This window comes from Tribolium castaneum, chromosome 4 (genome assembly GCF_031307605.1).
Source record: "Tribolium castaneum strain GA2 chromosome 4, icTriCast1.1, whole genome shotgun sequence".
In the NCBI taxonomy this organism is placed as follows: Eukaryota; Metazoa; Arthropoda; class Insecta; order Coleoptera; family Tenebrionidae; genus Tribolium; species Tribolium castaneum.
The window spans coordinates 294,275-317,166 of NC_087397.1; the positions used below are offsets into that span (position 1 = coordinate 294,275).

Below are 22,892 nucleotides of genomic sequence, written 5' to 3' on the forward strand. Positions count from 1 at the left end.
TGTTCAAAGTTTGTTTGTAGTTCATTTCTGAAGCACCCTGTGATTATTGTAAAAAATAATAATTTTTCAATTATTTAACATCAATATGGACTTTTTTAACTCGCTGGGACATCTGTATGTTGTAATTGAAACACTGGCATCACATTAACGTTTATTTTGTCTCCGATATAAAATTTTTCACCATAAATAAAAGTGGACTATATATTACATAAATAACTATGTACAATTTTCAAACAATAAGAAACTATACAATATGTAAAAGTAGTTTTGTATATACATGAAAAATACACTACATACAGTTTTTTGTCACAAAAAAGTCAAGTCATAAATTAATTAATTAATTAATTAATTAAGGAACACTCAAAGGTCTATCCGCACTACCTAAGTCACTGGCCAAAAAACCTAAACCTAATTTTTTATACATATCACTCGTGCAGTAAATGCGAAGGTAGAACAAAGTCCGCCGTAGCATAAAGCAACCTCGCGTACCAAAAAACCCCAACTCCCGGCTTCCTTAACCCGGAATCCCACAACTTTGCCACCCATCTAATGGGCGCAAACGCCCAATGGGCCAACCATTGACTGTCAATGGTCGCGTAACACGACGCCACCACGTCATTCACCACCAGCGTCCCGACGCCCGTCAACGGCGCGAAAACGCCACTCCGCCACACGGCCTCCAAACGCACGATTTTTTCGCTAATTAGAGCGTTTTTCGCGTTGTCACTCACGAGTAAAAAGTCGCCCGGTTGGAGCTTTTGCGCGTATTTCATTGTCCGATCGTCGAGGACGAGCAAATGAGATGGGGTCACTGTCAAAGTGCGACCTGAAGCCAGGGTTATGTGGAGAAATTGGCGCTTTTGAGAGGGGTTGTAGTCGAGGAAAAGCAGGACCTCGCTGAAGACGAGCTCGTTGGTGGAGGGGTCCAGTGCTTGGATTTTCTCGCCGATTTGGAGCGAGGAGAGGTTGCGACGGAGGCCGGTGGAGGTCAGGACTGTGCTTTCGCCCGAGAAACAACCGCCGTATTTTGCGGCTTGGGAGGATTCTGAAAAAAAATATATTGAAAACACTTCCACTACTTCCCCGAATATTTATTATTAAATTACGTCATGTCTAATTTTAAATTAAAGTTATCTCGCTCATTTATTTTGTAAGAATGTTCAAAAAACACCGAAATCTCACAAAAACAACTTCAGAAAAAAAAACTTGAATTAAAGAACTAAAAGTTTAGGTAGTTAAGTAATTAATAAAAAAAATGTGTATATGAAAATATTAATCAAAATATGATTTCCAGTTTTATTCTAAAACAACGATGCTTAATAAATCATGTTTTTGGGCAAAAAATTCTTAATACATTTTTATTATTAATAAATTCACTATTACTTTTTGTAACGAAATTTTACGATAAAATTATTTTTATTTTGCTGAGAGAATTTCGAAAAAACGTTTGGTATGTAAAAGAGGTTTCTAATTTTTTTCTTAGGTATTGTAAATGAGTAAAATGGTTTGTTCGGTCGTGCTATAAATCGCGTTGTAAAAGCTTGCGGTGGTTTATCTGTTCCCTCGAATAGATAACATGAACTACTAAAGTTAATTTGGGGCTATTAAACTAGCAGCAAATGTCAAAGTCGATGGTATCTGAAATGTATCGCTTTCAAGTGGCCGTCGAGGTCCGGGCGTTCGAAATAACAAATGACCAGATCGTTGGGATTTGATGATAATGCGCTGCAACTTGGGTGCCGTTTCGAAATTAAATATTCTGGTAAAGATAAACCTTATTTATAACCAAACCGGTTCAGACAAGCAAGCCACCACCACCAAAATAGCGCACATTTTTCCATCAAAAAACGGGAAATTTTCGGTAAATAATCGCATTACAGCGGTTAAAACCTGTCACCGGATTTGCAATATTGGTTTTCCGAAAATAAGTTAAGTGGACGCAGTCAAGTGAAGAAGATTCTTTTAAACTCTCACAGAGATTTACCTTCTCATCGGTAGGCACAAAAGGCGCTACGTGCAAGAGATTGTTGTTTTGTGTCTTAACATGATAACACAGACAAATCCTGACTTGGGGATTAGACTAACTCAAATTTAATGAAAAGTCAACCGGGATTATTCTGGAACTTTGTGACACACCCACAATTTTGCGCTTATGCAACTACTCATCACAAAGATTTATGAACATTTTTACGTTTGTAACCTTTATTCGCTAATGAACTCTGTTGTATAACACAATAATTACAAGCAGTCGACTACAATTTGCCGCTTTCACGTTTCAATCAATCGGTTTCGAAAACAAGCAAAATTCAGGAGCCAAATGACTTAACTGATTTGACTTAACATTTTTCCAGTTGAAATGACCTGTTTTGTTAACCCAATCTTATTAACTCACTTATTTTGCAAAATCTTGTCAAAAATTACTACATTTTAGGCGATTTTCAATGATTTTTTTTGAGTGAAAAACTCATTTTTGTCGCGAAATTTCGGTAAAAAACTCACTTATTTTCTGCAAGAAACTGGATTGCGAATGAACAAAAGAATAGTTGAATTGACACTATTTTTGAGCAATTTTTGCATTTTTCGACCGTAAATTCCCTAGAACAGGGTAAAAATGATAAAGGAATTAAAACATTTTTTTTGTTAGACCTGCCTTATTTTTGAGTAAGAAACTCACTTGTTTTACAAAATTTCGTCAAAAATGAGCACATTGTAGACGGTTTTTAATCATTTTTTGAGGAAAAAATACGTTTTTATCGCGAAATTTCGTTAAAAAACTCTCTTATCTTTGCAAAAAATGTTTTCTTCACAAAGACTTTCTAGAAACTGAATTGAAAATAAACAAAGAAATAGTTGAAATGACATAATTTTCGCTTTTTTATTATTCTTTATTTTTGTTGAGAAACTTGGTCAAAAATGATCAAATTTTCTCCAGTTTATGATTTGTTCGCGTAATTGCGTTGAAAAAGTATTGGTGTAATCTTGCATGGTCCAAGTGCTTACCTGATTTGACCGAGCAGTGTATGTGGGCCCTACTTTCATAGTAGACCCAATCAAAGCCCGCTTCCACAGCCAGTCTGGCCAACATTCCGTATTTCGAGCGATCTCGATCGCTGGTGGTGATATCAACAGCACGTCCTTCGTAGTGAAGGGACTCTGGTGTATGATAGCCTTCTTCATCCCAGCCTTCAGTCACCAGAAGGCGAACACCGGGCCATTGGTTCATCACCGAAATCGCCAAAGTGTTCAACTTCTCCTTACATCTCTGCAATAACAACAAACAATCAATTACTACAACTTTATTATCGCTCGCCGGATTGATGAATAATTAATACGAATTTACAATACATTAGCATATCTATTAATAGATGTAAACATCTATATTATTATTTTTGTGATATAAATCTCCGTATGTCATAAAATTGCTTGTCGTGTCTTACAAATCGGTTAAATATGCGCCAGACAAAGACTTGTGAATGAACCACCGCTCCGGTTGTAAATTATTCCAGATATCGAAACCTACCACAGGACCATTGTGATGGCAGGTAAACATTGAGACAGTTTTGGCAGTGGGTGAAGCTTTTTCTAAACGCGCGTGATAAATGGACCCACAAAAAATTACACAAAATTACTTTTTGGGCGGAACAAAGGAGATGCGGAGGGAAAAGGTCAAGGTGTTTCACGATAAAATAACTAATTGCTTTTTTCATTTTTCTAAATCAATTATTGTTAAACCTGCTTCTCCCATTTCTAAATTGAAAAGAATTCAAAATTACTCACTAAAATTATTCAACTTGTTTTTTCATTAATTAATATTTTCATATTTTTAATTTTGTCGATACTAATTAATTAATTTTAAATATAAGGAAGGGTACAAAGATTTTGAAAAAATTCACATGGCTAGCAAAAAATATAACGTATTTAATAGCAAACGCTGAATTCAGTACGATTATTAGTTTTTGAAATATAGTGAAAAATACTTTTAACAGACTCACCCCGTATTCAAGCGTTTTTTTTTTTCATTGAACAAGTAATCGATTTTCTTTGCCTTTCCCACCAGAAAAAAGTTTAGTGGGTGTTATTACCTTGTGAAAAATGCCACAATTCGGTCGTTATCGTTCGTATTTGCCGTTTCAACCAACAGGAAATTGTAAAAGTCGTGAAAGAATAAAGGCAAACATTGATAATCATCGATAGCTTTATGACGGGTGTAAAAGCCCAATTCCCATGACAAGTTGGTTTGAGACTTCCGGTTACCTATAAGTATGTTGAAAGAAAATTTCGTTCGTTCGATTGATAAGAATCGCACATTGCATCCATCAGGAGCAGAATAACGTCGTCTTGTTGTTTTTTGTCAAAGACCAATACAATGGCTCGCACATTTTGATTAAATATTTATGATACCGGTTTATATGGAGACGAAAGGGGCAAATGAATTATGATTCGTTGGTTTTGTGTTGATGTCTTGACAAAACGATTGAAAAATGGCCGATTTTATGGACGCGAAGCCATCAATTCAATATTTATTAGTTGGATGCTTGGTATACTTACATACAGGGTGATTCTTTTAAATACTATTTTGGAAACTTTTAACCTTCCAATACAACTAGTTTTTTGAAACACGTTCTAAAAATGTCACAGTTTTTTGTCAATTTCTTACAAAAGTAGAACCAAAAAGTGTTTATTAAGCACGTTTTTGATGTGAAAATTGCTGTAAAAGTTTGTTAAGACTGACTGAAAAGTCAACAAATTATACAGGGTGAGTCTGTTAAAAGTATCTCCCAGTATTTCAAAAACTAATAGTCGCACAGAATTCAGCGTTTGCTGTTAAATTCTTAATATTTTTCTCTATGTTTGTGAATTTTTTCAGAATTTTTCTACTATTTCTTATAATTAAAATTAATTAAGTAGAATAAGAAACAAGGATGGTTTAAAACTTGGTAAAAATTTTATTTTTTTTAACCGATTACCAAATTAAGTCGATAATAAAAACATGGAGCAAAAAAATTAAACTCAATCACGTTTTATTATTTCTTGTGGTGTTGGCTGCCGGAAGCTGCCGTTTTGCTTTTATGTCGAAAATTTATGGCACAATTTTGAATAAAAATGCGTGGAGTTGTAATTTTCTCCTGATTGGATGTATTTATGAAGCGTTGGCTAACGTGAGAGAATTTTTGATTATGGAAGTGGTTCCCTTAAGTGAGTAAAAAAACTGTTTAAAATATACAAAGAGCGCTAGAGATTCCCTGAAATGCAAGCCTTTTACGGTTGACTTTATGTCCCTTTGTGAGGGTTTGTGTTAACAAGTCTTGTAATGTTTGCCTAAAACGAATTGTGTCCCTTTATGTAGAAAATCAATTTCACGTGTGTCACTCATTTCCATCAAAATATTTTCGCAACAACGGAATGTGAAAAGTTAGTTCAAATGATTAAAACAGGTAGGGCCCTTGAGAATGGATATTGTAAGAGGTCGACAAGGTGATAAATTTTGTGAAAAGACACAGGTGGGAGCAGGACCGGAAGAAAACCATACTTTTGTGTAAGAAGAAACGAAGCCGCAGCTTTTTGTATAATGTGGAGCCACAATACCTGCCTCAAAACGGACAAACATTGCTTATGTACACATTTATCCATTAGTCCATTTTAAATATATTGCTTTGGAGTGAATACCTGCGGAGAAATCCCAAAAGGCGCCGCCAACAAAGCCACAATATTGAATTTTTCAGTCAATTGCTTGGCACAATCGGTTATCTACTCGAGTCGAAAATCACATTTTTGCAATAGGCACAGGAAACTTTTTAACTTCCAATGTAGCTTTGAAATTTTAAATGGTAACTATCTAAGTATTTTTAATGCATTTTTGAAATCGCCTTTTCAAATTGAATTAAATGTACATACATATCTATCATCGTTTTTGACATATATAATTTTTTTGTTTTTTTGAACTTTTTTTTGCATTTTGTAACCAGAATTTCGAAAGGTTTAATAAAATCTTTAGAAGCGTCAACTGTCAAATTGCAAGACTCCTATGATTTTTTTAAATGAATATGACAGTTTTTTCAAATGTAATAATCTTATTTTTTTAAAAAAAAAACGTAAATTTTTTTAGACTTTTATCAACAGAAGGTCCCGTTTATGGCTTATTAATCAGGAGTTTAATCGATAATGCGTGGAATACACGTACGATCGATTTAATCATAATTTCTTCTTTATTTATTATTATTACCGTTACCAATTGACACAAAATTCCCTAGACGACATTTTTTTTAATTAAATAAAATAAGAAAAAAAGGGAGCGCAAACTATAAAAAATAGCATACCATAGTCGTGTTATAAGGGTTTTGGCGCACGAATTCCAAGTTAAAAAACGAGCCGTAGGTGAGCCAAAGTAGTGCGTTTGACACTTCAACAGAATAAAACGATAAAAATCTATCATAGACAATAAAAATCTGTCAATCCAAATTCTCACAGCAAGAGTTGATCTAAAGACTTTTTGAACGCACCGTCTAACAATAACAGTTTTTTTTAAGAGTTATTAAAATTTTTAGAAATCACTAAATGCGCAGATCTAGTAACATAACGTAAGATTATTTTTATACCAATTGATACATTCAATTAAATTTCTGATAAAAGCGTTCTTTGACTATTAGTAAAGTGGCAACAGTGAATTAAAAAGAGAGGTATAGAAGGTATTTTAAACTTTTAAACACTTATAGTCTCATTATGCAAAAAATATTTCACTTGGGAAATTTTGAAACTTTTCGTGTAGTACTTATTTATAATTTCATGAAACTGTTGAGACATTTAATGAATAAATTGAAACTTTTGGCGTAATTTCAACTCAATGTGTTGAGCAATGGCGTCCATCGGCCGATTTATGTGAAATGTTGTATTTTGAGTGAAAATGGCTTGGAAATGAATGTGGTTTGGAATAAAGAAGAAACGGTCGGTTTGTCGAGTGGTTAGCGCGCTTTTGTAAGTTGCCGACATGGTTGGAATGAGTGCCAGCAGTTCTTTGTGTATTCGATCGCCGAAATAAGGGAACGAGAACAAAAAACGTCAATGGGGCGGGCGTAGTTCTTGCCCGCCTACTCGTAGCCATCGCGTCTTCAGATCCACCATCTAGTCCAGATTTATCTAAGACGATGGCGTCCATAACTTAACTATTTCACCGCATAATATTTAAAAGAATAAAGCAAGAGCATGGGTTCGTTCGTTGGTTCGTTCGTTCGTTCGTTGATGATGACCTTCGTATACCTACGAGAGAAACAAATTTCTTCTTCTTCTTTGGCTTCGGCTTTAGTTTGTTGGACGATCGCCTCAGGTGTTGAGGCTGGTTTCAGAGTCATTTTCTCAACGCCCTGGCCAATTATTCATTGCCTGCTTGCCATGGCTTTAAACTTGCAATCTGTTGACTGCTGCTGGATAAGGTCGACAAGACGAGGGATTATTGCAATCATTCGCACACAAAATTACATTTTTACTTTTTTTTACAATTCTTTTACGTGAATTTAAGTTTGTAAAAGTATGTATAATTTTTTTTTATTAAACTTTAACAAAATAAAGCTCTTATTACAAACTGAAGAAGATCATTGAAGAATTTTTCTATCCTCCCTTATAATTAAAATCAATCACCTATTTACGAATATTAATGCGGTGGAACCTCTATAAGTCGAAAAAAATCGAGATTGTTATAGAATATTGCTTTTTTATACTACTATTTGACAATTACTAAAATAAAAATAATTAATTAATTATAATAAAAATATAATTATTTCAGGAAAAAAGTTATCTTACGGTTGGTTCACATTTACGTGTTAAGCTATGTTGCGCTTTTCCGTTTCGTCCTTTTTCTTAAACATATTTACACTCTAAATCGCCTAAAACACTAATATTTTTCACAAATCAGTTCGAAAGTCGGCAAATTAGGTTGAAAGGAACATTTTCTTGCATTTTATTTTTATTATGAGGCAAAAAGACAGAGAAAATCTGTTGCTTCTTCAAAAAATTTAAATTAGCCTTGACCTTAAGAAAGAATTTCCAAACTAAAAATCTTAAGTTTTTTGTCTCAATTTTTTTAATTATAACACAAATCTAAAACACTTTAAGGTCTTGACGAGTCAAGCGTTGAGGACATTTTTTTGTAACTTTACACACTTTAAAATAAACTGCTTCCCGAAATTCTAATTCCAAATAGTGAAAATCTTCACTTTTCTCTTCAGATTTAGCAAAGAACGAAGCTTTGAAAGTGAGCTAACGCGCTTTTTCTTTCATTTCGTAACGGTTTCCTAATTCCAACTTTCATGGAAAAATGCCATCGAAAATATTGACTTGTCAAAGCCGAATATTAACCAGTTTCCATCAGCAGGCATTGTACTCTCGTTCACACCTTTTAAATTACTTTTAATCATCTGACAGTCAACAAAAAAGGGTACACACATATCAGAGAGCAAGCAAACAGATATACAATTTGACGCCAACAAGATGAAAGCTCACGGTTGCTTGAACAAGTCGTAACCGATCAACAGTGGTAACCTAATCCAAATATCGGACAAGAGGTGACTGAGTGTCAACGCGTCTCAGACACACACCAATGCATTTTTAACGATTTTAACCAAACACAAGCAAAGCCTATTATCTAATAATATCAACTTGATTGCCTGGTGCGCCTTATCGGTAGCCAAACGACTTTTAAAACCAAATGCCAGACGGCTTAGAGCCCACCTCAAGTGAAAAGTTTAACTTGCTAGTTGGTAGAAATCGTTGGTTATGTAAGTGAGCGAGCTTTTATGGTGTTTTAGCAATTACTTGGCACAATAGATGAGTAAACACTCAGCACACTCAATAAGACAAGTCAGATATTGTTACAAGAGGTGTGTTGGTAAATCTTCGTAATATCTTGCATAATCCTTATTGTTGTTGAAAAAGCCAATAAATCACAGTGATATTTGCAAACACAACGTTTATTGATTGTTGACGAACTTCTTTATTTTTATAACATTTAAAAGACACAAGTAATGATTTGTTGACAAACAATCTCATAAAAACGCAAGAGAAGATTTGATCGAATTGAGCCAGGTGTGTTCGAAAACCAATAAATTAATAAATAAATTGAAAATATGACCGCACATGTCAAAAATGTAATTACTTAAGAAATTTATGCAACCACACCCATTAAATTGTTTTAGTATTAAAACAAAACTATTGATTTAAAATGACATTCACACACCAATTTGCTTTTATAAACCACTTTAGTGTTGTTAAAATGAAGCGTTCCATTACCTGGCGGTCTTTTAGGGTCTCATGTAACCTACAAGAACCAATAATAATGAAAAACACATTCCACTCCATGTAACAATTTACTATTGCGGTGTATGAGGGTATTGCCATTTCGACTGTGTGACCAGATTTTATTGCCACACACTAATCATTTCACGTTTAATGAGCTAATTTTTCTATTGAGTTATTGGCGTCCAAATCTTTTTTTCTCTTAAAGTCTCTTTAGATGTTAGGTCATGCTAGCTGAGTTAAATTTTGAGAAGAAGCAAAAATCTCTCTCTGATCTTAAGAGAAAATCCGAAAACAAATATAAAGATTCTTCAAAACCTTTAGATGTTTTCTGTTTTATTATTTAAAGATTCAAGACAATTAAGATTTTTTGTAAAAAAAAATTTTGAATTTCTTTGGAAAAAAAACATTTTGTGTTGATTAGAATCAAGGCGATCAAAATCTTCAAAACAATGTCAAATTAAAAGATAAAATTTAAGCTCTTGAGAGAAGACGTAATTATTTTGAGATTAATTATTAAGTGTTCAAAATTTTGAGCTTTATTAAAAAATTACTCAAAGGCGGAATTATTTTCTTTCAAGCCGATACCTATAAAAATGTGAGACTTTGTCGGAATGTATTAAAAGTCGTGTGATGAATTTACAGTTAGTCAATAAGTGCGGGTTTAGTTTCAATCGTGTTCGAATAAGTTTCTAATCGTCGCTTTTATGTGAATTCTTGTGAATTTCCGAGAAAGCTTGAGCGTAAAAGATTTAGAAAATATGATATCTTGTTCGAACTGCTGGTATGTATATATGTACTTTCATTAGCATATGACAAGAGCCCTATTGTATTAAAAGTGTATTGGCGATTCGAGAAAATTATTTTCATGTTGCTAAACAATACAGGCTATTGTTAGCCAGCCATGCATCAGTATACAATAAAATAATAAATAATAATAATATGTGGCTAGTTCAGCATCAAGAAATTAACAAGTTGTTGTAAGCTCTCCGGAATTAAAACCTCTCACCTGATGGCTGTAAAAGCTCGATTAGTTGAAACTTTATTTGAAGTGAAGAATGTGTATTAAGCACGTTAACTGGTTACAGCATAAAGTTAATGGTTACACTTACGCTGCTTCATATATCAATTACATGCCGTATTAAAACTCGCTTATAAATTAAACTTTGAATTCCAAAACAAACTCGATTGGTTTCGTAAATCGACCAATAACTGGCAAATTGTTAGATCGAGCAAAAAACATTGGATGGAAATCATCCTAACCTTGACAGTAACATTAAACACACGTTCAAACGACTTGAGGTAGGTCGGCATTCCTTGACCAAAGCGGTTATTGTTTCAATGAATCACATTTACACAAATATAGAAATTCGACGATCAACAGACATTTTTATCGGATCTGCTTGTTGAATGTCAGCGCTTAACACTTAATTGACGGTCATAATTGCATTCAATTTGACTTAATTGGAATTAAAGACGACTTATGTAATTGATTGCACACATTTACATTTAAATCATATTTATTCATTACGACTCTATTTCAATAAAGCTGATGCACTCTGACATAAATCAACACAAACACTTTTTCACAACAAAAGTGCAATAAAAATTTATTATTTGCTGTTTTAAATCATCAATTTTATGGCGCAAAAATTGTTTTGACATTGTTTATTCAAATTTCAAGATTTTTTTTTCTTAAAATTGAGTATTCTTTTCTCTTACTGTCACGATCCAATAGCAATATCAAAGTGGAAAAGAGTGTTTTTGGAGTGTGGAGAAAAGACTTCTTTATTAGGTCAAAGCTAAATCATGTTATGAAAAAAAGCAAAAAGTCTTTCCACCTTGTCACCAAAAATTGTTCGTTTCTCATCGCATTTTTATATTTTTTATAATTTTTTTGGCCATTTTTGAATATCAAAGATAAGCTAATTTTTGTTGTTGAGATTTTCTTAGAATTCTTGTAAATTTTTTAGCTTTTTTACAAAACAAGAGCAGCATTTTAACGTCGTGTGGTTGTACCATTATGGAGAAAAATGATCTATGCGCACCTATAAATAAATTCGAGAACGCAATAAATAATAATGAGCCTTTTGGTTTATAACTTTGGCATAAATGAATTTATGGCTGTGTTGAAGCATAAATAACTCTAAAAGAATACAAAGTTATCACCAAAAAAAAAGTCATTAGCTACTTTGCTACAGATTTTAATCTGATGAGTGAAATTCCTCCACTTGTGCGATAAATGAGGAATTTAATCAAAACGGAAAAAACCTCTTGTCTATGATTATTTCAGGCGGTGAAAATCGTGTGCATCTCCGGGTATTACGACAGTGTGTGTCTTTTACCTGTTTATATCTTTGAATAAATAGAATTTAGTGGATTAAGCGAGAGCAAATAGAGAATAACGGTCATTTGTGTATGATGAAAAATTCAAGTAAGAGTTTATAGGCTAATAAGTATCAGGTTTTATGTTGGTATTGACTCATTAAAACCGAAATTTATTTATGAATGAACTTGATGATAAGAGCGTTGGTTGCTATCTGATAAAGCTGGAAAAGCGAAACTCCTTGACCTAATTTGTGACCTGAAAATTGTCTCGAAAGCTCGTTCTCACGCACTTTTTAAGGCTTCTTTCCTCTTGATGCTCTCGATTTCAGTCAACTTTTGAATGGATTTTAATTAGTGGGCAAACAAAGCGTCCTAACAAGGTGCGGTTCACAATTTTATTATACGTATTTAACGTGCAATAAAATTAATTAGACAAACAAGAGTTTATGGCATATCCCAGGAAAAGTTGAACCAAAGCGAGCGCATTTTCTGTTTCCCAAGAAACACAATAGCGCTTTTCTGAATCAGACTTAAGTCACGTCTGCTGATAAGCGCATTATCGATTCTGGTATTTTGGCTAGAAAACTGCTGACTAATAATTTTATTAAATTTTCATCGAATTCCTCGCGTTGTTGTAATTTTTGAGCCGTAATTCATAAACCTTGGTTCTTTCATCTCAATATATCGAAGTGTAAATACCATTATCTTTTGTCTGGAGACAGAGACAGGTTTACACTGTTCTTCAAACAAACAGTTTAATGTTTATATGAATATTTCTCACGCTGTACAAACACGTAACACATGCTTGATTTTTCGAATTATTTTACTAGTTTTCTATTTCTGACCTTACTCACGCAAAATGCACTTCAACAATGACATTGCACATGCATCTAATGCAATTAGCACGTCTATAAATACCTAATTAGTTGACCGAATCAATTTCCGATTTTTACAACAAATCAACAAGTTTTAACCTCGAAAATCACACATTTTTTAAATATTTTTTATTTTTCACGTTTTAAACTCGAAATTTTTTACCCAAAAATTAGCAAAAATTAGATATTTCACCTTTTTCTGTTTCTTTAAATGTTTTTCGACCTAGATTACCAATTTAATTTCACAGAACACTTTTGAGACAAAATCATTTTTGAATTATAACAAAATTAAAATGAGCAAAAAAATGTTCATTTTCTGAATAAACTTGAGACTTCGAATTTTAATGTCATTTTGGACTCTTCTGTAGAAATACAATTTTTGAGAAATGAAAGCTCAAATGTCCGACTTTTAGTGAAAAGAATCAGTCGAAATAATTTATACAATTTTAGAACTTAAAAAGAATTAAGGAACAATTGAATTAAAAAAATAAAATTAGCTAAAAGTTGGTCACTTTTTCTGTTAAATCGTTCTTCGATCATTTAACATTACATAACATAACCTTTCAAGTTGAGACGAATATTTTTAATCTTACATCAGTCGACTTTTTTTTTGTTTTTGATATTTTCGGGGCAATTTAGGTAACAGATCAGTAAACACATTTTTTGACTTTTGACATTGTTTTTGGATCATCCTCTAAATCTTGTACAATTATTTCAATAATAGAAACTTTTAGTGAAAAAAATCAGTCGAAAAAATTTATTTAATGTTCCAAAAATTAGCCAAAATTATGGTTTTTGAACACTTTTTACCTCAATCTTTTAAAAAATAATTACAGTTGTTCCTTTTTCTAATGTTTTTCGATCTAATTTACCAATTTAATTTCGAAGTTTCATTTTTTTAACACAAAATCATCTGAATTATCCTATAAGCTATTTAAGGAATAAATAAAAGTGGAAATAATATAAAATTGAGTTTTTTTTTTTTTATTTAAACTTAATATACTTGAATCTCAAAAATCAGCGAAAAATGACTCAATTTTCGAATTATTATCATTGTTCTTCGATCATTTACCTTTACATAACATATCATTTGAAATTGAGTTTAATATTTTTGCTTTTAACTTTTTAGTTGCTTTTTTGAGCTTATTTAGGACACAGGTCAACGAACACATTTTTCGACATTTGACACCATTTTTAAATTTTCCTGTGCAAAATCTCGAGTTTTGGTGAAAAGAATGTTCAAAAAATTAGCCAAAATGGTAATTTTTACTAGCATTTAATTTTTCAACTTTTCCTGTTTTTTACATATTTAATTTCAATGTAACCGGCCACATCCATTACCAAAAAAAAATTTTTTTGGCAAATTTGAATTCCAAAAATTAGCCAAAAATTGGTCACTTTTTCCATTGGAATAACTATTTTTATTTATTTATATTTGTTGCGTCTGATTTTGTGCTGTTCAAAACTCCCAACAGATTTTTTCTATCAGCTTTAATTTTCGAGATGTAGTAACTCATATTAGCATTTATTATTTAACATTTGAAGTTGAGCTCAACTTTTTTGCTCAACTTTTGTCGTAATTTTTGGCTTTATTTCAGACTCAAAATTTTGAGTTTTTGTGAAAAGAATAAATCGAAAAAGTGTTTTTTCAAGTTTTTTGTTCCCTTTTTTCTCTCGTACCTGTGTCATGAGCCTGTCCGCCCCCGTGCCCTCCTCATCCTTGAAGACGATGTCCTGGTTATAATTGGGCACCAGATCCTTGAACCTGGAGTCATTCCTTCCGATGCGTCCTTCAGTGAGTCCGCTCGCCGTGAGCGTATTCTCCGGCACATTGGGCACATGCTGTTTGAAGACGAGCGGTGTGAGCTTCCTTGGCCCTCGTCTCCGGCCGACTCCGCGCCCCGGGCCGCAAGCCCGCACCGCCTGCACCACCAGGAGGGCCGCTAGCAGGAGCGCCGCTGCCGAAGCAGACCTCATCTCCGAACGCACGCACCATCAGCACTCCTCATCTTGCACTTGTCATAGGTGAAACACCGACTGACTGGCCCCACTCACTTGAAGGCCCTGGCCATCTTCGGACGGCCTCAGCGGCTATTGGCCAGCGGGCGGAGCCCAACTCCGAGGCAGATGAACCTGCACCTCGCAAATCATACTATATTTCTGGCCTGCCACCAACTCAACTGCTAACTAACTAACTAACATCACCAGCTGGAGATTTCAATGACTGGTGCACGCCACTGCTGCCAGGACGATTACTTGACGCCGGCCCGATTAGATGGATGGATTTATCACGGGAGATAACACACATACACCGTTTGGCGCTTGAATACAAACAGGCATTATCACTGCTGCTGCGGCTACTACGAATTTTAGCGACACAAATACGATGACTAATAGCCTACTTATCGATTGCTTACCAACGTTTTTTTCATCCAAAATTTTCACTAAAACAATACTCTTTGTTGTTTCAAGATTTATCAAAAAAATACGTCCTATTGCTCTATTTTTATCATTTTGTCTCGAAAACTATTGGACGAAGAAGAATGATCTTTTCTTAGAAAGATTATTAAAAGAGCTTTCCAACGATAATAACTAGGATTTACTCTTAACAGTTCCGGAGTTATTACTCGATAAAAGTTCCGGGTACCGAAAATTAACTAAAGAATTATAAAGAACAGATCAAAATCTACCATATGGGATGGGTTTTAGATGGGTTGGGTTCAAATAGATGGGTTTTTTTCTCAAAATTTTCGGAAACACGTGGAGGTATTAACTAGTTTTTGTTTTTTTTCCTCAATTACGGCAAAATTATTCGAAAAAGTGGAACTATTTTGATTCTGTCTTATGTAATATGATCCGAGGAATCGATTGGCATCGAAAAATCGTCAAATTCCCAACAGTTTTTTAGTTATGAAGCTTTTTTATATTACTAATTTTGTAAACTGTTAACCGAAGAATAATGATCTTTCTTGAAACAAATAATTAAAAGAAAAATTGAGTTATGTATACTTCAAGAATTCCAAACGCAATTAGAAAATTTGGGGTTTAAGTTTACCTAAAATTTGAAAACTCCATTTTTTTTCTTGTAATTTCCCCAAAAAACAGGAATGTTACCGATTTAAAAAAAGGTATGAATTAAAAAAAAATCTAAATAAGTGGAATTATTTCGAAAACAACTAAACTTTGGTTTAAAAAAATTCTAAGAAAAATTACAACTTAATTTTTTATGAGATGTTAAGGGCTATGACCTACAAGTTCCAGAGTTATCGATAACCAAATGAGAAACATTTCGAAAAAAAAACCTTATCAAAAGAATTGGATCAGCAATCAAACGGCGTAAAAATCTCAACCTTGTGTCAACAACAATAAGCCAGATAAGAATTTAGCACGGTGTGTTGTTTGCTCACCTTTTTCAGAATCTTTTCTCCCGGGTTTTAATAGACGGTAGCTAATCAGGTTCGTGAAAATTTTGTTGTGACAATTCAGCGTGACAATATTTATGACCTGCCCCAAGTTTTGTAATCTATTCAAGTCGTAGAGAAAGCAACGATAAATAAACCGCTCACAATTGGTGCTAATTTTCCATGACTTTTTTTTCAAATGAATGAAAATATTTCACTGTTTGTAAACACTACTGTAATCGCGATTTTATCACCAATATGATTAAGCCAACAATAAAAAAAAACTGATGTAATACAATCGCATTGTTGGGTTAATTCGTAGCTCAAACACTGTGTTTTTCAACTGGATGCTTTCAGTGAGATGCTAACTTTTACGAACAACACCATTTCTTTTTCCGACTGCGCTTCATTAGCACTTCCGAGATGTTAAGGTACCGAACAATGAAAGAGTTTTTCCGAAAACACCAAACTTTCTCTTTGTTTTCATTACACTGAAGGAGCAAAGTTTTTTCATTTCAGCTCCCCAGCAGCGTTGTTGCCTTAATTAATACATTTGTTTTTATCGCCACAACAATAAAATTTCATTTGCTCGTAAATTTGCGCAATCTATCATTTCGGGTAATTGCAGGTGTTAATAATAAATAGAAATTCCAGATTTATCATCCGAGTGACAATTCTGAGTATGGCTTGCATAACTTTGTTGGCTTTGAGTAAATAATACTTGGTTCTTGTGGGCAATTAGCAGCGATAAGAAAAGGTTTAGGCGCCAAAATTCCCACGATAAACCACCTGATGCTATAAGGGGTGACACCGGATAGCTACCCTCCATTAGGTAGGGAAGGGAAATCGATTTATGAATGACTTCTGGTTAAGGCGGAAATTGACTGTTATTTATTTGAGATAAAGGAAAAACTGAAACCGCAAATCGTCATCATGATTTGGTCACCTTTTGTGTGTCTTTTCAATCACTTTAGTGCGGGGAAAACCACTCATTTTTGTTTAAATAATAATTATTGACTGCTTTTCGGTTTTTTCTAAATAAACTATAGAATGGAGGTGAATTATTTATTCTTAAGTTTCATACGGAAATCATAAAGAAGAAAAGAAGTAGGTACAAAGTGCAAAGAAGTGAAGTAAAAACAATGAATACAAACAGAATATAAAAGACCACAAACAACTTGGCAAAAGAAAAAAATATGCTCAAAGACATTAGGTAAAGCACACAATTTCTTCTCAAATACGAATTTTAAAAAATCATCACTAGTTGGTTATTAGTTTTTTTATATTAACCCCCGACTTAAAGAAGGTAAATTAATTTATACAGTTATTAGAAAATTAATACGCAAATAAATAGCAAATCAAAGTAGTAAAATGTCAGGAAAAACTGAGTTTTATTCGCATATTTTAAAGGTTAATTATTGTAATAAGTACCATTAAATACAATTTCAATTACTACTTACCTTTTTGTAGTAATAAACATGAACAAATCCAGAAAAAACATTAAATTATAAGTTAAAATTAAGGTAACTTTAATTTTTTAATGATCGTTCCAATTATTTTGGAAAATTTCGTCCAAAATTATTGGAAAAATAACTACTTTTTGTAAATTTTGTAAATTAATGTTTGTAGAAGCTGAAAAATTACCGTCACTCACACTGATATTGTCTTACTTTTTTTGTAAGCATTTTTGATCCAAAAACTCTTTTATTTTATCAGATTTCGTAAAAACTAGCTAACAAATCAATAGTTTAAGCCAAAAGTAAGAATTTTTTGCTTAAAAACATCATCATATACGTAACATTTTCAATGGAAATTATTTTTTACGTACTCTAAATTGCCAAATGGGTGTGTGAGGGCTGCTTGCTGGCGTAGGTAAGGTAAGAAAAAAGTCAGTGATAAAAAACGACCGAATGAAGAAATTTGTGGAATTCGTGTGTATGCAAATGTGTGTCCCGCCGCAATAATTGAAAGCATTTAATCTCACTCGAAAGAATTCCGATCGTTCACATTTCGAACGAATCGAGCTCTAGTGAGAATAAATAAATTTCCAAAGTGTGTGAAGAAGAAACGAAGGAACTAACGAACGAACGGTGGTCCTCAAAACCCACATAGTCGTCGGACATCACAAGTGACTAAGGCCACGAAAACATTCATTAGTACAAGAACTGTCACCTGATAAAGGAGCAGCCGTGTCGGCAAACGGACCTCCGTAAATCTTCAGCGGGTTTGTAGTGTTTGGACTAATGCCGACCGCCTAAAAGCCAACGACTGTTAGGCAGTTGACGAAGGTGAGTTCCGTGTGTTTGTTGCTTGCTTGCTTGCTTGCCTGCCTGATGTTTTGACATTCAATCGGACCTCCTCCAACTAACACAACACTAAACCATTTATTTCAGATCGGTTTCAAACCCATTTCTACTTCTATATTCTCTTTTATTTGACAATAATTCGATAATTAACAATCTATAGAAAATAGATTTAATCACTAAATACACAAATAAACATAAATTTTAATAAAATAGCCAAGTCATTTGGCTCCAAATATTTATCTTATAAAAAAACTCAATTTTAAAATGACATTGTTTTTACTCTTGTTACGACTTTTCTGAACGTTTTTGACTCTAAAAATGAAAATTTTTGCCGAATTTCATCATAAATTTTTCAAGAAATCACAAAATTTGTGTATTTTGTACATTTTTTAGTAAAAGTAATTAAAAAATACCTAAACTATTGTCAAATTTGCGCCGCTTTTCAAGCATTTTTACATAAAAGCTAATAAGTTAAGATTATTTTTGAACTTTTTTTGAGGTTTCAGTTCCTTTTTCAGGCAGAAATTCACTCATTTCGCGAAATTCAAAATAAAAAAATACAAAGTTGAGTCAAAAAACACAAATTTGTTCTTTTTTCAAAGCGTTTCAGCACTTTGTCAGCCTGAAACACAAAAGTTTTCTAAAATTTTGTCCAAAATTTAATGATTTTTAAGCTAGATAAGCATTTATTTTTCTGAATTTTGTCAAAAATAAACCGTCCAAGAAAGAATTGACATATGTCAAAAACTATGATAGTTAAGTACTAACAAGTTTAGTAAATTTTTGTACTTCCGGAAGTATAGTCATTTTGAAAATGATTTCAGTTTTCAGTCATAGCTTTATGCAAGTTAAAAAATGCATCAGTCTGTATAGTTTCCAGTCTACAATCGAATAAAAGAAAAATGTTAGTGGTTGGAATCTTTCAGTGGTCTAATAATTCCATATAAACCTTGCGTTAAGAGTTCTCTTGTGTGTACTTTAGCACGTCTCAATTTTCTCTCGTTTGTATTAATTTGTGAATGAAATGTGGTCGTTGTTGGTTAGTTTTCCCACAATGGTATCGTGTAATTAGGTCCTTAAATTTAACAGCCTTGTCCTGGCACATAAAAATCGTATCTAGTTTTTGAGTTTGCGAAGAAGTTTATAACTCAGTAATTGGATATTACGGTCGTGTAAACTCGCAAGTGGAATGCGCTACGGAATGTTAAACGAATAAACAACCAAATAGTGGTTGTTGCAACAAATCCGGTAAAAAATCCGGGCCATCAAGAAGAGATCCGGAATTTTACATGTAGCGACCTCTTGAATAGCTCGGTGACTCGTCAGAATATTAATAATATCTCAAACGCAGCAGGCATCGCTCGACACAGCCTACTCCAAACAACACAAAGATATAGTGCATCCTGTATCCACCAACGTACTGAAGATGAGTGCATTTCTTACCATGGTGGATACCATTGGCTGTTACAATCTCCTGTTACATAGCGGGTGTTAGAGATGCGATCTGTGTGAAAGAATTTTATTATTTATGGTTAGTCATAGTAAATGATCCTGGTTGGGGCTTTTGTGTCCACCCCCGTACACATTATTTAACAAAAAAAAAACTACAAACAGGTCACTGCTCTTTACTTGATGATAACCCGCATTTTTCAATATTTGCAACACACCTCGGAGATAAGATTAAACGTAATAAGAAAAATTTGGGAAAACTGCAAGCCCACGCTCGTCTCGAACCAAAGCGTGGGCTCTTATTAACAAGGTAGCTTATCTTTCAGTCGGTGCACTATTAATTTAACCACGTCTGAATATGAAATTTTCTCGAACAAATGTTATATCTTTGCGATCTCACAACACAAACGCCTCAAGATCGTATCGCTTTTAAAACTAATTTTTTCGTCGATATTTCACAAAGCATAAATATTTAAATCGGAGTTTGGTTTCTTTCATGGCGATTTATTGTCTAAAAGGCTGACCCTCACAGTAGGTGTCTAATGGCCGATTAGTGCGCCATAACTCCAAACGTTTAATGTCTTTGCGAAACAATGGATGGCTTTAACAAGATTGATTTGAAAATGAGCGAAACCGAAAGTGAAGAAAGTGGGAAATTCGATAAGGAAATGAGATTCTCACCGGTTGACAGAGCCGGACTGCTGTAAAATTTGCAAACTAATTACTTTAGATTTTACTTCTTAAAGTAAAGTGACTGAAACATAATTATAGCCTTTTGATTTTTTTAAACACTTTTGTTAAAAGAATTTAAATGAAAAACATTACAGAATCAAAAAGGGCAACAAATCTAAAATAACTTAAAAAAAGTGAGAAAAAATATCAGAAATTATATAACGAAACGAAATTAAAAAACATGATAAAAAATTGTAAAATTTCACTCCAGTCCGGACCTGTGTGTTTGCATTAATTCCGCTTTTATTGCTGTTAGCAATTATATTAATTACTAGAACCTGTTTAATTAGCCAGCACACGTTTGAATAATAAGTAGAAATGCGCTTGAAATGTCTGGATTTTGGTGATTTTGTGTTGAAAAAAGGGTTCTGAAAATTAATGCAGGTAGGCTGAAACCGCACGAATGTTACTCTAAATGTTTCAAGGCCAGGCAAGTCTGCGGTATGTGGCATAACAAATTGATTGTAGTCATCTAAAATAATGTAAATGTGAACGAGTGAGCGAGGGAGGGTCCAGCAGCCAATTGTTTCCCTCAAAAATTTTCAACCAAATAGGTATAGGTACAAAAACTAGTTTGAAGAAAACTTCTAGTTGAAAGTTAGCACAGACTGTGAAGCAGACTAGCCCCTTAAATGGAAGAAACAGACGATCGTGTTGGGACACATTCCTTTCGTGTATGCGGTCAGTGTTAGATGTCACCGCCGCCACAAATAGGGATCAGCTATGAAATTCGAAGCTTTCGGCATCGAATGTCAACTCTCTCCACAAAAAAACACCACCTCTCGTCAATGATCCTAATTAATTGGACCTGAACTGGATTGAATTACGGACGGATTTTGGACGTTGCCTTGCCAAACCAACGCTCGCATTCATCAATGGCAGCCTCTACTGACCTTACCCACAAAAAATTTAAAAAAAAACTTTTTTCTATCCAAATTTTGAATTTTTGAAAAATCGTTTTATACAAAAAAAACATAAATTTCTTCCCTTATTGTGCAATTACCATCTCCTGTTTTGCGTCGGCCTACAAACTTTAATGTACAGGATGTTCAAAATTATTAGTTATTTTCAAAATATACAGGTGTTTCAGAAATGAGCTACAATAGAGTGTATGTTTTTTTAATGGAACATTTTATATTTTATTGAATTTTTGGAGGCAGCTTTTTATACTTACGATTCTGATCTAAACCTTTATTGTTCGATTCTTTAAAAAAAAAAATTTACACAAAACCTAAAAATTAAGAAAAACGTAAAACTTTCAGCTCTATAAAGACGAAAGTCCAAGTTTTATTGAATATTAAAATTATTAGTTAATAGCCAGTTCAGGGAATAATCCGCAATTAAATGCGTGATTAACCGATTATGTGACCAAAGTGAACCAATTAATTAACATTAATTTACAAAATAAGACTAATTTTTTTCTTTGAGCCATTCGGTTGATTTTTTTTTCAGTTTCTAGCTCAAAAAGCTGAAAATTGCGTAATAAGAGAAAATATTATATCAATGTGGAGCTATTTAGTAATTTCTCCAATAATTTTGGACAAAATCATCTTCTTTTGTCTACTTCAACACCCTTTTATCTTTTATCTGTTCATTCTTTTTATGTATTTTTTCCTTGCATTTATTCTAGTTTTAGTTATTTTTTGGGTTTATATTGTTTTTAGGTAAGGTTTTGTTTATGCTAGACTTCGCCTCCTATTTTGTCTGTAATAAAGGCTCTTATTATTATTGTTATTTGACGATTTAAACGCATAAAAAAGTGATATTTTGAGGTTCGCGTGTAAATAGCGCGTCCCAATTCCCACGCGAACGCATCTAAAGCAGTCCCAACACCTTCGGACCACACAACCAGTGGCACGCGTCCCTCCATCGCCATCCATCGGCAATTTCCGTCATCATCGTGGGTGTTCGGCGTGCGCAAAGTACCACAAAGACCACACAAATCGCGGCACGCGCATCTTATCGTTGATGTTCGTGTGGAATCGGTTGCGCACGCGCTAATCCACGCACACTTAGATGAATGACACAAATTAAGCTAATTATTTGGCGCGTGAGATGGCGCTGCTTGTTGTTGCTGGCTTTTGTTCTTGGAGGAGGTGAGGGAGGGAGGAAAGGCGACATTCCAGCGGCGGTCCGTGGGAAACAGACGATGCTTGGAACTTGTACCAGCTACCCATTCTCACTCAGGAGGTATTACCTACTAAAAAGATGACCGAAATGCCATGCCGCTTGGTTAACTAAGCTATGTGAAAGAGTGGCGAGATTTGCAAAGATAAGAAGCGATTCATTATTGGGGGTTTATGAATGAATGGATTAGGAAAATGACTTGGAACTAATCAATCATTTTCAAACTAACCGCAGCTTAGGGTTTAACTGATTATTGGACGATTTTTATGTCATTATAAGTATTTATGGCATGATTGCACTAGAGGATTTTTTAGATTATTTATCTGCTTCTGATTAATTTACTCTTTTGTTTACACATGACGGATGGGACAAAAAAAATTCTGTGTGAA

General features: G+C 33.7%; 1 protein-coding gene across 3 annotated transcripts; it reads right to left on the minus strand.

Moving 5' to 3' along the window:
* Nucleotides 1–138: 138 nt before the first annotated feature.
* On the minus strand, nucleotides 139–18,080 carry hh (hedgehog). Of its 3 annotated transcripts, none has more exons than XM_064355979.1 (4): nucleotides 18,062–18,080; nucleotides 14,169–14,621; nucleotides 3,001–3,262; nucleotides 139–1,045 (listed from the first exon to the last, which is right to left on the minus strand). In XM_064355979.1, the coding sequence occupies exons 2-4, from the start codon at nucleotides 14,463–14,465 to the stop codon at nucleotides 426–428; spliced, it is 1,179 nt and encodes a 392-aa protein (XP_064212049.1). In that variant the 5' UTR covers nucleotides 14,466–14,621; nucleotides 18,062–18,080; the 3' UTR covers nucleotides 139–425.
* Nucleotides 18,081–22,892: the final 4,812 nt, after the last annotated feature.